The sequence below is a fragment of the Chiloscyllium plagiosum genome, unplaced genomic scaffold, assembly GCF_037043375.1.
Source record: "Chiloscyllium plagiosum isolate Xiang-an unplaced genomic scaffold, Cpla_swu_hap1 HiC_scaffold_23, whole genome shotgun sequence".
Lineage (NCBI taxonomy): Eukaryota > Metazoa > Chordata > Chondrichthyes > Orectolobiformes > Hemiscylliidae > Chiloscyllium > Chiloscyllium plagiosum.
Window position 1 is genome coordinate 22,823,955 of NW_028270161.1, and position 16,523 is coordinate 22,840,477.

Here is a 16,523-nt window from a genome sequence, read left to right on the forward strand (position 1 = left end):
TTTTGACTCTGATCTCCAGCGTCTGCAGTCCTCACTTTCTCCAAAGTTCATTGCAGTCAGGTTAATGGCTCCAGGGTTCGAGGAAACCCAATTAAGGAACAATGAACCCTGAAGTTGCAGCCTGGATGAGTCTGCCTTGCCGAGCTGCTAGAACACTGGACCAGAAGCCTCTGCTGAAGAAGACCACCACGCCAGGCCAAGATGGCCTCTCCTGGACAATAACAGGCAGCTGGAAAACCTGTATGCTGAAGATGAAGAAGACCTCCAAGTGGGACAAAACCATCACACAGGGAGACTGTGACGCTGTGCTGAGACTGCCATCTCTCCTCCTTCAGATGCCCTGACCCAGCAGCAGACTCAGAGGCTGGCCTGCGAGTCATGGGCAGGGGAGTGAGTCCGGCTTGATGATGCTTCTCCTTTAACAAGATTATGTTGTCCTTGGTTTTTTTTTTCTCAGGTGGCCGTAAAAGACTCAGGTTCGGAAAAGTCTGGGTTTCAATGGGTTTTGGGGCTAATTTAATTATAGCTAACAGACACTGTCTCAGGCAAAAGGCTTTTAAGTTTATAAAAACACTTGTACAATGAAAAGGGAGTGGCCAGTTCTCTCAGTTCAGATTTTACTCTGGTTTTGGTTTGGTCTGGCTATTCACTGAAAGCGGTCAGGCAGTTGTGAAAGCTACTGGACCCAAAGAAGAAGGTCCAGGCAGATCTTCCTCTTCCTCTGACATCTCTCCTGTAAGACAAGGGGTGTTTATGGGGATTGTTGCAAGTATTGGGAACAGCATCTTTACGTTGGGGTAATCTGTTGGGCTTTTGGATTGGTTAAGTTATTCAGTATTCTGTTCTCTTTTGTTTGTGTTTCATTTGGTAATCTTGTAAATAAATTCTGTTTTGTTTAAAACTAAGTGGTTTGACCAGCTGCATCACTCTTGGAAAATCCATGTTACACTTGCTTAAAACAATGAACAAAGTTAGGGTCTGAGCTACTTTCTTGAAATGTTTTGAAGGGGTCTGGCCTGGTCCATAACAACCTGCTTCCTGTTCACTGGGAGATCCTGGGCTGGACTAGAGCTGTGTCTGGCTCGTCCCCTGTTTCTTCCACTGCCGCCAACACCGGAGGCCTCCTCCCTGACCTGCCACTCTCCAGAGTCCAAAGAAAAAAACAAATAAAAAAGAAAAGAGAAAGAGCCAAAGGAAAAAAAAAACAGAAAGAAAGCTGATGGCTGTGGATGAACCCTATCTACTCCGCCGCCATCTTGATTAAAAAAAACTCCACCAAAGTGCAGCAGATGCTGGGACATTGAGTAATTTTAAGGAAAAGATAGACAGATGAATAATTAATAATCATGGAATCCACACAGTGTGTAAGCAGGCCATTTAGCCCATCGGGTTCACACTCAACCTTCAAAGAACATCCAACCCAGAACCACCCCCTAACCTATCCACGTAACCCTGCATTTTCCATGGCTAATCCATCTCATCAGCCCCTCCCTAGACACTATGGAGCAATTTAGCATGGTCAATCCACCTAACCTGCACATCTTTTGCTTGTGAGAGAAAACTGGATCACCTGCAGGAAATTCACGGTGAGAATGTGCAAACTCCACCCAGTCGGTGACCCAAGGCTCGAATCGAAGCCGAATCCCTGGTGCTGTGAGGCAGCAGTGTGAACCATTGATGTGTTGAAGGGTTGAGAACGGGCAGCAAAGTGAAGGTGAGGCGACAATAAGATCACCATGATCTTACTAAATGCTGGAGCAGGCTGAATTATCAACTCCTGCTCCTAGTTCTTGTGTTCCTCTGTAATGTCAACTTTGAACTGTCACATGATGTACTTCATAAATGTAGTTTGAAAGCAAAATCTCCAAACCAAAGAATAAGGAATGTTGTTTACTGATGTGGTTAAGACTTAAAACAGAAGGAAAACCTGAGGGACGCAGCTTGGTTGAGTGTATGTTGGCCACAATACTGTTGCATCTTTTAGGGCACAGTTGAAGTGAAGTGTTAAAATATTAACCAGGAGGTGAAGATGTTTCAGCTGGACAGATGAGATGTCATTTGGCCCCCATCACTCATGTGGAAATAGATTTTATTAAGAAAGGAATAACACTGTTGTATCTTTACATTGGGTTGCCAAGGTTCCAGGAAATGAGAGTTAATCTCCCAGCTGGGCAACCCAAGAGAACAATAGTCGAGATATTAAAAGAATTAGATGCTTTTTGATTTTCTACGAACAATTTAGTTTATTGGTTATATAACTGATGTAATAGGTTGTTTCACTGGATTGAGCTGTAGAAGCAAGGAGATTATATAATTGACACAGCAAGTGCATGCTCGAGCAGAATTGGCAAGCCAATTTATCCATCACTTTACAGCCAATTAGTGTTTTTGTATAATGTGGGGGTAGCCTTGCCTTCTGTACGATGACGGCTTATGATTAGATTAGATTACTTACAGTGTGGAAACAGGCTTTTCGGCCCAACAAGTCCACACCGACCCTCCGAAGAGCAACTCACCCAGACCCATTCCCCTACATTTACCCAACACTACGGGCAATTTAGCATGACCAATTCACCTAACCTGCACATTTTTGGACTGTGGGAGGAAACCGGAGCACCCGGAGTAAACCCACGCAGACACAGGGAGAATATGCAAACTCCTCACAGACAGTTGCCTGAGGCAGGAATTGAACCCTAGCCTCTGGCACTGTGAGACAGCAGTGCTAACCACTGTGCCACCGTGCCACCCAGATGTCTGTATGTATGGAATGAGTCACCAGAGGAAGTCTTATGTTTAAGACCACCTGAGTGGCTCAGGAACCTCACCATCTCCAGCTGTTTTGCATTGGCTGTAATGTAAGACAATGATCTAAGAAGCTGCACAATGTGCTGGTCTCTATTTACCCTGAGCCCTTTTCTTGGCTGACTGCCCTTTTTGTTTCTGCTTACTTTTTCCAATCCCCTCTCAAACAATCATCCATCAGAGGTTACGTAGATTAGCAAATTCCTTCCAGTCATCAGGATCAATGTCAGTCATTATCATATCTCACTTACAAATGTTCCTGTAGTGGACTTAGAGTCATAGAGATATACAGCATGGAAACAGACCCTTCTGTCCAACTCATCCATGCTGACCAGATATCCTAAATAAATCCAGTCCCATTTGCTAGCATTTGGCCCATATCCCTCTAAACCTTTCATAATTATATACCCAACCAGCTGTGTTTTAAATGTAGTAATCAAACCAGCCTTCACCATACAGACACCTGGGAATCTGTGAACTGACTTCAAGTTGACCACATGGAAGGTCCTAATGTATGTGGCCATCAGTAACCTGATGACATGGCCAAGTCAGTGCAGACATCCTTGGTTTAGCAATGTGTGTATGTTGGTGGGTTAGCATGTTCCAGAATTCCAGCCAAGAGATCCTGAACATAGATCTGAGATAGCAAAGATGAAAACTATTGAGTCTTCTCTTCTGTATTTTATTTTGAAGTCCCATTTTAATATAGGAAACCTGCAACCAGCAGCACACAGTTAAACAATTACCAGGTTGTAGGTTTGTGTGTCACTCTGTAGATTTGAGCAAAAACAATCATCACTGACAAACTGTTAGTGAGGGAGAGATATTGACTAGGATATGAGGCAAAATCTTTCCAAAAGTGCTACTTCCTTTTTTTTATCCATCTGAGGGGACAGGCTCTTGATCTACCATCACCTCCAGAGGAGTATGGCATTGAAATGTCCATTTAGTTTATGTGGTCAAGCTTCTCAATTGAAATTGAACCTACAACCTTCTCAGTCAGAGGCAAGCATTAACTATTAAGCCAAATTTGACACCTATCAGAGTTAAATGGAAGGTTTATCCTTATACAGTATCTGATCACTCTTTGTGAACTGTCCACACAAGACAATTGCCATGCCTAGACATCTTAAAATGGCAAGAGTTCACTAAGAATAATAACTGGTTAATCTGCTATTGATGATGTTGGCTGCAGGCGAGTGTAACTGGACAATCAAATGAAACATTAATTGTCTATTCCTTGAAAAATTGACTGGGGACTTTCTTCTCAAAATATTATAGTTCCTGTAATGGAAGTGCTTCCATGTGGTGGCTCAGTGGTTAGCACTGCTGCCTTGCAACACCAGGGACCAGGGTTCAGTTCCTGGGGCAACTGTCTGTGTGGAGTTTGTACATTCTGCCTGTGTCTGTGTGGGTTTCCTCCAGGTGTGGCAGTTTCCTCCCACAGTCCAAAGATGTGCAGGTTAGATGGATTAGCCTTGGGAAATACAGAGTTACAGGTAAGGGTTGGGACTGGGTGGGATGCTCTTTGGAAGCTTGGTGTGGACTTGATGGGCCAAATGGCCTGCTTCCACACTGCAGGGATTCGATGATTGAGTAGGAAATTCCAGACTAAGATTAAGCTATTGAGTAGGACATTCCAGACTTCTGACCAAGCAGTGATGGATGCCAATATATTTCTCAGTTGGAAGTTTTCTCAAATAAAAACAGAATTGCTGAAGAAACTCAGCAGGTCTGGCAACATCTGTGGAGAGAGGAACAGTGTTAATATTTTAATTCCAGTTCAACACTTCAGAATTTTGTTTTCATTGAATTTTTTTCTGCCTATTACTCCTTTATGTTGTAACCACTGCATCTTCATGGTTGATCTATTATCTGCTCTACTGAGCTGCCCTGGACTGGTGCCCTATGGGTGTAAGAACCATTTATGACCATTTAATGATTCTTGCAGCTGGTGCTGGTGGAGGGTTGTTTTTCAGACAGGAGGCCTGTGACTAATGGATCAGTGCTGGGTCTTCTACTTTTCATCATTTATATAAATGATTAGGATGTGAGCATAAGAGGTATAGTTAGTAAGTTTGCTGATGACACTAAAATTGGAGGTGTAGTGGACAATGAAGAAGGTTACCTCAGATGACAACGGATCTTGATCAGATGGGCCAATGGGCTGAGAAGTGGCAGATGGAGTTTAATTCAGATAATGCAAGGTGCTGCATTTTGGGAAAGCAAATCTTAGCAGGACTTATACACTTAATGGTAAAGTCCTCAGGAGTGTTGCTGAACAAAGAGACCTTGGAGTACAGATTCATAGCTCCTTGAAAGTGGAGTTGCAAGTAGATAGGATAGTGAAGAAGGCGTTTGGTATGCTTTCCTTTATTGGTCAGAGTACTGAGTACAGGAGTTGGGAGGTCATGTTGCGGCTGTACAGGACATTGGTTCAGCCACTGTTGGAATATTGCGTGCAATTCTGGTCTCCTTCTTTTTGGAAAGATGTTGTGAAACTTAAAAGGGTTTAGAAAAGACTTACAAGGATGTTGCCAGGGTTGGAGGGTTTGAGCTATAGGGAGAGGTTCAATAGGCTTGGGCTGTTTTCCCTGGAACGTCAGAGGCTGAAGGGTGACCTTATAGAGGCTTATAAAATCATGAGGTGCATGGCTAGGATAAATAGACAAAGTCTTTTCCCTGGGGTTTGGGAGTCCAGAACTAGACGGCACAGTTTTAGGGTGAGAGGGGAAAGATATAAAAGAGACCTAAGAGGCAACTTTTTCACTCAGAGGGTGGTACGTGTATGGAATGAGCTACCAGAGGAAGTGGGGGAAGCTAGTACAATTGGAACATTTAAAAGGTATCTGGATGGGTATATAAATAGGAAGGTTTTGGAGGGATATGGGCCAGGTGCTGGCAGGTGGGACTAGATTGGGTTGGGATATCTGGTTGGCATGGACGAGTTGGACCGAAGGGTGTGTTTCCATGCTGTACATCTCTATGACATGAACAGACACAGACTCAGTCATCTGGAAACACTGCAATATTTTGGACACTGACTGAAATAGTGCAGGGAGAAATATTTGGAGATCAACATAGGCTGTGAGTTGAGTGTGCCTTCCAACACTGAACCTCCACAGCTATCCCTGCCACTGCTTATCTGTCATGATTTGGAGATGCCGGTGTTGGACTGGGATGTACAAAGTTAAAAATCACACAACACCAGGTTATAGTCCAACAGGTTTAATTGGAAGCACACTAGCTTTCGGAGCGACGCTCCTTGATGAAGGAGTGTCGCTCCGAAAGCTAGTGTGCTTCCAATTAAACCTGTTGGACTATAACCTGGTGTTGTGTGATTTTTAACTGCTTATCTGCTCATCCTCACTCGTGAACTGTGGATCATTGGAAGAATAGTCGTCATAATCTCTCAGGACCCACCAAAGTGTGAGAGTTTGTACTGCCATTTGTAGTATGGTATGTCAGAACGTAGCCATATATAAGCTTGAGAAGCAAGATATAGCCTACTTGAGTTTTCTCCACAGCTCAATAAGATTTAACCTGTAACTTATGCCTAGAGAGCACAGGTTTAAGGTGAGAGGTATAAAGGGACCTTAGGGGCGAATGTTTCACACAGAGAGTGGTGCATGTTTGGAATGAGCTGCGAGAGGAGCAGGTGGAGGTGGGTACAATTACAACATTTAAAAGGCATCTGGTTGGATACATGATAAAAAGGTTTTAGAAGCATATGGGCCAAATGCTGGCAAACGGAACTAGATTAACGTAGAATATTTGGTGAGCATGGACGGGTTGAATTGAAGGCTGTATTTCTGTGCTGTACGTTTCTATGACTCTTCAGATTTTCCCACCCAATAGTCATATCCACTGCTTCCCTTCGTCTCCAAAAATATATCTATTTCTGACTCAGCTGGCTGAGTAAAAGAAATTGCTGCCAGTAATAGAAATATCACGAACCAATTAAAGGGCATCAATTAAAGCTTTTTGACAAAGAAAACAATGCTAACATGGTTAGAATCTTGAATAGCCAGCTTGAGAGTATGGTGGGGGCAGATTAAATGAAAGCCATAAAAAAAGTAAGTACCTGAATTTTGTTTTAAAATGCAGGGTCAGAATGTGGGAGAATGGGATTAGATGACTCTTGTAGAGAGGCAGTAGGGACACAACAGGCTGAATGGCTTCTTGTTTATAGCTATTCTATGATACTATGAGAACCTGCAGTGATGTTATTCCCAGTTATGTCTTTTGAGGTGACAAGGATTGTGGTTTTAGAAGTTCTTGTTGAATGTTATTCTTAATAAATGGCTCTATGTGAGAATTTTTTTTTAAAAAGCTATTGCTTGTGATAAGATTTCCATTCCTATTTTTGGCTCGAGAAACCAGAGAGCAAATGCACACTTCATTGTTGAGTGACTACATGTTAAATAACACAGGCATTCCCTCCTGGTTATAAAACATTGAATGCTTCAGTACCATTTTAAATGAAACTGGTGCATGTATGAATCCTTTGAAAGTCAGCAGTAATTTTACTTTTTGATTTCGGATAGATAGGCTTATTAGAAATGCTTAATGACAAAGTCATTAAATAATCAGCTTTGTCTGATAAAAGCTGGCCATTTGCTGTCTTGTCTTGATCTTGGATACTCTGGGCTCACAGAGGCCTTTGGTGCAATGCTCATTAATGGCAGGAAAGCAATTTCAACCATTGAGTCATTGATCTAGCTTGACTAGAAGTTCTGTATCCAATGCATGCACAGTTTCACACAGGCTGAGCAGATTTCAAGTCACATCCTCATCTAATGTGTTTCAGTCATTTCATTGGATGCTGTAGGAGTGAGTCAAAGCTACAGAGAGCTAAAACCCATGTACAGATCATACAAATCAGCATTGAAAAAATGATTCTGGGAACTTTGAAAATTTCTATTTTGGTGTCATAAAATGGTTTAAAGGCCAGGCATAAAAATAAATGCTACATCTGCTGATTTATTTTGCTTTTGTACAAATCTACCTTTCATGGTAATATTAATTTGTAGCTTCGCTGGATATAAATACCCTGTTAATGTGATAATTTCAATCACGGGCATAAAAACAACTGATGATCATTAATAGAATCTATATGGGCTGTGGAAGGGAATTAAATGGGAAGGAGACTAAGGGCTTGGAGGGGGTATAACATTGATTAATTGAATGCAGCTTGTGATGAGAAAGAAGGCTTGAAAAACTGTTTCATTACAACAATATAGGTTTCAAAACAGAAAGATAAACAGTTGTTTGGTTATATAGAACTTGAATATTGCTGAAAAGGGAGTCACATTTCCAAAGTGTTATATCTTGCACTCATCAGGACAAACACAAGAATTCCATATTTCAAATGATCGCAACAATTTACATGACAGCGGAGAAGGATACCGACTCATTGGCAAGTCAGCATTGATAGGCTCAAGCATATCTTGTGTTTGTCCTGGGAAATGTACAATGAAAGCAACATAACTCTCTTTTCAACAATAGTCAGGCAATATACTAATGTGCTTCAGGGAAGATAACTGCCATCCTTACCTGGTCTGATCTACATGTGATTCACAAACCCCAGCAATATGGTTGACTCTTAACTGCCTTCTGGACAATTAGGGATGGACACTGAATGATGGCCCAGCCAGAGACAGCCATATTCCATGAATGAATTACCAAACTATAAAAGTTACTAAATTCGAGACTGTGGAATTCATATTTGGCTTTGTGTTTGAGGCAGGAACTGGGTCAACTTTGAACACTAAATTGGATTGTGGCTGAAAGAAAAAGAAAACTTATTGCGACAAATGTGATTTGGAGCATTTGCTCACATGTTGTATGCACACTGACAAAGACACAGTCCATTCATTTGAGAGTGGTTGGAGAGAGATCAGTAGCTACAGTATAGAAAAGCACCAGTGTGGTATCTTTGTACTGTCTCCTCATCACAACTTCCAGATTCATCCTGAACAAGCTGTGTCAGCCGCTGTCTGAAAGTAGTGTTTCAGGCTTATGATTTCTATCTCCTAATGGCTGAAAAATCCAATGTTATCTGCTCTATCAGACGTTTCCAAATGTAATTAACAGAATTGATCAGCTGGAGCATCACAATCTTCCCCTGGCATTATTAAAACTCATTAGATATACTCCAGGAGCCATTGTTATAATTTCTCCTACAATGTCCCATCAAATATTCCCGAGGTTTGTACAGCGTGTGATAAATAACTCTTCACTCACAAAGTGAAAGCTCTGTGCTGACACCAGGCTGAATTGAATTAAACATATTAAGGCTGCTGTGTGAATGTCTTGCAAACCTTTCCTGATATATCCCATTCTGGAGCTGTAATCATGGAAGGTCTCAGACTGCAGTAATATGGAAGGTTTTTCACTGTTATGGAAAAGTTAGATTATAACATACAATTGGTGCATCAAGGTACAAGTCTTAGGATCATAACTATGGAAACAATGGGAGAAATGAGAGGAAATATTTTCACACACACAGCAGTATTAAAACATGAATGCTTTATTACAAGGAGCTATTCAGGCAGACACCAGAATAACAATTAAAAAGGAATTCAATGAGAATTTGAACACTTTTCCAGCGTATGCAAAGTCAATTTATAATTCCAGCAACTTGAAGCATTGTGAGCTAACCTCACAGGTCCCTGATCGTTGCGTTAGTTCAGCAACATGGAGTGCAGTTTGCATTTGTGCACAAAGGTAGCTGTCATCATCACAAAGTTTTCATGAGCGATGATTTGAGGCTATCCAGTTAAGAAATGCCAAAGTGCAAAATGACCAGTTGATGGGATCAGAGACAATACAGTGATTGAAAGGGGACATCTGCTGTCACTTTAGATCATGAGTCAGTGAGGAAAATTCAAAACGTGACCAACTGATATGAAATAAAGCAAAGGACACATCTGAGCTTGGGACCAGGACTAGGGGAAAAAACTTGCTGGTGATCACAGAACCCGCTGGTGGCTGATAGCCGTAAGGTGCTTAGTAAGAAAATAAACAGAGGCAAATACACAAAAGTACTCAGAGTATTAGTCTTCCATTTCCCTAACCCTATATAGTACTCATCCCTGGAACATGTGGATAATAAGAATACCTATATCAAGCTTCTACTTATTGACTATAGTTCCATCTTCAAAATTACCTGAACTGCCTATATTGCACACAAAACAGAACTTTTCACTGTACTTAGGTACATGTGACAAGAATAAATCAAATCAAATCCACAGTCTTCCCAGAAATAGGGCACAAAAGACAAGTCTCCTAAGGTGCATAGGACAAATAGTCAGAACAAGGAACAATATCTTGCAGTACAAGACAACTGGTCATCCGGTCAACCATGTTAAGTACCTTGAAGATGGAGAGGGATGGAGCAATGGAGTTAATTGATAACAAGATGTTATCACAATGTTTATTCATCAATTTTGTGTCTGAAGGAGGAATACATAGAGGAGCTGTTTTACCATGAGATAAAGTAGACCGCAAGGAGCCTGACAGAAAATACTTCATTATTTGCAGCTGAGTAAACATCAGTCGAATGTGTAGTGAGCAATTCTAATCTGAAAACTCATTATTCCACACTAAATAGAAGAATGATAAATGGGAAGTCAAGGAATTTGCTCCCCAGGCAAAGCCAGCAAGTTTGGCAATTAGATAAGAATTTGGAAAGGAAAACATAAAGGATACAGGGAAATAAGATTAGAATAAGTAGATCTGAATTAGCGCTGACAGACAGTGATAGTTGGTATTCAAATTTTCTATGCTGGGATCTGTCAGTGTGGTAACTCTTTCAATCATAGAAACAGCAGAATTTGGGTTTTAATGAGAAGCAGAAGAAATTATTTATGTTTTGCAGATGCAATATTATTACAATCTTGATGAGTTTTAAATCCAGTTGTGGGAGGTTTGGTATTGATAGCGAAAGGTGAGATAAACTCCATTTGCATTGGTCTATGCTCACTGTATCAGCTCCACATAATTTGCTGGGAAGAGTCCGACCTTGCCATTGCATTGGCCCTGCCACCAGCCCTCATCAACCATCTCGATGTTTGTAATGATGTCTTTGGGATCAAAGGAGATTTCGTCGTCGCCCTCTGTAACATATTTAAAGGAGAATTGATGGTCAATACAAAAGCAAGTTGCTGTTGAATCAAGCCAAACATTTCTGCAATGGCTGCAATGGGGAGCAGCAAATTATTTCCCGCTTCTTTAAGACAGCGTTGGATTTATATAGCACCTTTTCAAACCTTCGCATGTCCAAATAGCATTACAATCAATGAAGTGCATTTGGAGCGTAGTCACTGTTATAATGTAGGGAAGACGACAGCCAAACAGTGTACCAGAATACTATACAAACATTAATAATGAATAAATAATCTGCTCTAGCAACGTTATTTGAGGATAATATTACTACTCTTCATTGAATAGGACAATCAGACTTTTGCTGTCATTGTGATTATGCTTCAAACTTCCTTTATCAGCTGTAAAGCTGTTTGGGACAATCTGAAGGCATCAAAAGGCAGGACAAAACACAGCTTTCTTTATGTCCATTTTCTACCCCACCCAACAGAGAGCAATGGGACCTCAATTTAATATTAGATTAGATTACTTACAGTGTGGAAACAGGCCCTTCGGCCCAACAAGTCCACACTAACCCGACGAAGCGCAACCCGCCCAGACCCATTCCCTTACATTTACCCCTTCACCTAACACTACGGGCAATTTAACATGGCCAATTCACCTAACCTGCACATTTTTGGATTATGGGAGGAAACCGGAGCACCCGGAGGAAACCCACGCAGACACGGGGAGAACGTGCAAACTCACACAGAGAGTCGCCTGAGGCGGGAATTGAACCCGGGTCTCTGGCGCTGTGAGGCAGCAGTGCTAACCACTGTGCCACTGTGCCGCCCAATAGCTAATCTGAAGGACAGCACTCTGGCAGTGCAGCATGTCTCTTGCAATTTAAACCATCACTCGTTAACTGGCTCTGTGGTTACCACATTTGGGGAGTGCATGGGGCTCATTCGAAAGAACAGCAGTTAATTTCTGAAAGCCTTGTAGAGGTGAGAGTGCTGCCCACCAAGTCATGGCTGGCATTGACGCATGGGGTGCTTTAATGGGAGCTAAGTGTGTAACAAAGACAGATTTGAGGACTTGGAGTGTAAAAGAGACATTGGAATTATGTTGTGAATGATGAGCTTCATAGGGGTTGAGGCACAAGGGTTCAGTTCATACTCCAGCTGAAAGGATGTGGTAAGTGATAAAGAGAGGGATCTGTATTGGAGCTTCAGCTTTTCACCATAATGTCACAAACACATCATTATGATTCTGTAGATTTGTAAGGATAACTTGCTAAAAGCAAATTATTGTGTCAAAAACTTTGAATTTAGAATTAAGTTAAAAGCCATTGGACTGGGAGATAAATGTTTTAAACAAAGGTTAGTCACAACAGACAGCTGTTTCCATGGATATTTATGTAAAGTTTGTCAGACTCTGCAATCTCTAGACTATCTGTAAAGAGTCATTTAAATGCAAAAGGATCCTCCAGAGATGTGCACTCGATCTTATAAAGGTCTGAAGTCTTCCTGGCTTCTGAGAAAACAAGAGACAGGAACAATACTTCAAAGGGACTTCAAAGTGGGTAACATGTTTGCCTATTGGAACATCATCTCATTTGAAATTAACAGAGCAGCCATTTTTACTTTAGCTTGAAAGTCATTATTTTGGAACCGCCAGCAAAACTTCTGAGAGATATCATTGGAGGAGATTCTCAGCCAAGGGAACAGGGAGGAAGGTAGCCAGGAATGAATTTTTATTCTGTCAAAAGAGTCCAGGCAATCTCTAAGTGCTGTAACTGTGGGACCAGTGAGGAACAAGAAGCTTTCACTCTCTCCCCTTCTCCCAAAACCTGCTGACCACCAGCCAGTATACCTGTACTGGCAAAACCGTGTACCATAGAGGCCATCACATCAGATTTGTTTGAATCTGACTTCAAATTTCAACCTTTCACTTTGGAAAGAGAAATTTTAAGAAGTAATAAGTCTGCAATGATCTTGGAAACATCTTTATAAGCATCTTTCATCCTTACCTACTTCTAATGTTCATATATATCCTTTGAGCTAATAGCCCTAGTTTTGCAAACAAAAGGCAAACATTTATCTTGTTTAAGAGTAAACCTTTGCTCCTGGATATTTGATAAAATCAAAATTAAATGGGGCCTACATATGAACTTTGTACAAATTCTTGAACAAATCTGAGGATATGTGTGTTGTGCAGTTGTAATAATTAATACCAATGAACTGGATGATGGATTAGAGAGTTTTGAATCCAAGTGTGTAGATGACAATGAAGTAGGAGACAGTAATTTTTGCATAAGCAAGCAGTAGGTTACAAGAGGATTTGGACAGGCCTCACTGGGTGGGCAAATTAATAGCAAGTCAAGTCAAATGAGGTCATCCATGTTCGATCGAGAAAAGGCAAATCCGAACTGTTTTTTAATGGTGAGAAACTAGAAACTGTGAAAGAACAAAGGAATTCAGATCCAAATGGATATAAATTGCTACAAGCTAATAGTAAGGTACAAAAAGATGAGCAAAAGGTGAATGGAATGTGAATGTTTATCCCATTGGGGCTGAATTACTAATGAAAGGAAAAGATATTTATTTGTCCACAATTTTAGTCAGATGCCATCTGTAATACTGCAGTCAGTTCTGGGCATCCATTTCTATGGAAGGGTATAAAAGACTTGCAGCTAATACAATGACGATTCACCAGAATTACACTGCAGTTGAAATTGTTAAATTATGAGGTCAGATTGCATTAACCTGACTCGTAATTTACAATTTCATCATATGTTTTGAGATTTTTGAATGATAAAAGAATTATTAGAAATAGGAGTAGTCCTTTTTTAATGAAAAATTGTACATGAGATATGAGCATAGCTGGCAAGTTCAGCATCTATTGTCCATCATTAATTTCCCTTGAGAAAGTAAAGATGAGCTATTTTATAATCTGCAGTAAATGCACAGTTCGGCTAAGTAGGTGGTACCATGATTTTGAACTAGCAACAATGAAGAAATGCTGATTAGTTTCTAAATCAGATTTAGGTATCACCTTGGAAGCAAATTTGCTGATGGTGATATTCCTATGTGCCTGCTGCCCTTTAGTCTCCTAATTGGGAGAGCTCACAGGTTCGGAAATACCAGCAAAGAAGAATTGGTGAACTGATTCAGTGCATCCTATCGATTGGACACACTGATGCCACATGGCGGTGCGAGATGGAATGAATGGGGACTGGGTAAATGATCAAATCATTCCCTTTGTCCTGGTTGGTGTCAGGTTTCTTGAGTGTTGCTGGAGATACACACTTATCCAAGCATGTGGACAGTATTCCATCACAGCCCAGTCTTTTGTACCTTATAGATACTAGAAAAATTCTGGAGATTCACAAGTTAGGTTATTGAGCACGGAATTTCCAGCCTCTCACCTGCTCATGAAGATAAAGCATTTATATAGCTGGTCTACTTTGGTATTATAAGACCATAAGACATTGTAGTGGAAGTAAGGCCATTCTGCCCATCGGATCCACTCTGCCATTCAATCATGGCTGATGGGCATTTCACTTACCCACACTCTCCCCGTGTCCCTTAATTTCTTGTGAGATTAAGAATTTATCAATCTCTGCCTTGAAAACACTTAATGTCCCGGTCTCCACTGCACTTCATGGCAATGAATTCCATAGGCTCACCATGCTCTGGATGAAGAAATGTCTTCTCATTTCCATTCTAAATTGACCCCCTCTAATTTTAAGGCTGTGCCCATGGGTCCTAGGACCCCCGCCAGACGGAAATAATTTCCCAGCATTCACTCTTTCTAAGCCATGCATTACCTTCTATTAGATCTCCCCTCAACCTTCTTAATTCTAATGAATACAATCCCAGAATCCTCAGCCATTCATCGTATGTTAGACCTTCCATTCCAGGGATCATCCGTGTGAATCTCCGCTGGACACGCTCCGGTGCCAGTATGTCCTTCCTGAGGTGTGGGACCCAAAACTGGACGCAGTATTCTAAATGGGGCCTAGCCAGAGCTTTATAAAGTCTCAGGAGCACATCGCTGCTTTTATATTCCAGCCGTCTTGAGACAAATGGCAACATTATATTTGCTTTCTTAACCACGGACTTAACCTACAAGTCAACCTTTAGAGAATCCTGGCCTAGCATTCCCAGATCCCTTTGTACTTTGGCTTTAAGAACTTTCTCACTGTTTAGAAAATAGTCCATGTCTGTATTCTTTTTTCCAAAATGCAAGACCTTGCATTTGCTCACAGCGAATTTCATTAGCCATTTCCTAGACCACTCTTCTAAACTGTCTAAATCTTTCTGCAGCCTCCCCACCTCCTCAGAACTACCTGCTGGTCCACCTAACTTCGTATCATCAGTGAACTTCGCCAGAATGCCCCAGTTCCTTCATCCAGATCATTAATATATACGGCCCCAACACTGAACCCTGCGGGACACCACTTGTCACTAGCTGCCATTCCAAAAAGAACCTTTTATTCCAACTCTCTGCCTTTTGTCAGACAGCCAATCCTCAATCCGTGCCTGTAGCTCACCTCGAACACCATGGGCCCTCACCTTACTCAGCAGCCTACTGTGAGGCACCTTATCAAAGGCCTTTTGGAAGTCGAGGTAGATAACATCCACTGGGGTTCCCTGGTCTAACCTACTTATTACCTCTTCAAAGAATTCTAACAGATTTGTCAGGCACGACCTCCCCTGACTAAATCCACGCTGACTTGTTCTAATCGACCCTGCACTACCATGTTGGATCAATGGTAATGACGAGAATGTTAATGGTGGCAAACTCACAGTCATAAGTAATCACTGCTGATAGTAATCTCATTGAAAGTCAATAGGAGGTGGTCAGAGATAATTATTATCTAGTACTTACATGACATTCGCACCACATGAGATTCCAACCCTTAACTCCAGACTCCCCTCTCACTTCCCCTATCTCCACCCATACAAAATGGATAGGTTCCCTCTATTTCCATTGACTCAAATTTTCCTTGGCTCCTTGATGCCACTCTGGTTTAAACTCTGGATCTTTTTAATTCTGCAGATTTGACCACATTTGGACAAAAGCAGTATTGGAGTCTGGAGCTGACTGATCCTGTCAGGATCCCAACTGAGTGTAGATGAGCAAGTCATCGATGAGTAAAGTGCCACTTGATAACACTGACAAAGGCATCTTCCACCACTTTGCTAATGATCAAAGGTAAACTGGACAAAAACTGGTTGGGTTGGAACTGTCCTGATTTTTGTGGAAGGGACAATTTTCCACATTGATGGCTGGATGCCAGTTTGTGGTCTCCTCTACATCGGGGAGACAGGATGCCTTCTTGTGGATCATTTCAGAGAACATCTCTGGGCCACCTGCACCCACCAACCCCACCACCCCGTGGCTGAAAACTTCAACCTCCCCTCCCACCCCATCAAGGACATGCAGATCCTGGGCCACCTCCACCACCAAACCGTTACCACCTGACGCCTGGAGGAGGAACGCCTCATATTCCGCCTTGGGATCTTGCAACCACACGGGATCAATGTGGATTTCAACAGCTTCCTCATTTCCCCTCCCCCCCACATTACTCCAACCCCAAGCCTCAGCACAACCCTCCGGACCTGTTC

The 16,523-nt window shown here is 41.7% G+C and overlaps 1 protein-coding gene across 1 annotated transcript in view; it reads right to left on the reverse strand.

Moving 5' to 3' along the window:
• Positions 1-9,318: 9,318 nt before the first annotated feature.
• The window catches only part of hcls1 (hematopoietic cell-specific Lyn substrate 1), a 116,769-nt gene continuing 109,564 nt past the window's right edge, over positions 9,319-16,523 (reverse strand). The window contains exon 16 of the mRNA XM_043713927.2: positions 9,319-10,922. Within this exon, the coding sequence (XP_043569862.2) occupies positions 10,786-10,922 (137 nt within the window). The 3' untranslated portion in view covers positions 9,319-10,785. The remainder of the gene's footprint in view (positions 10,923-16,523) is intronic.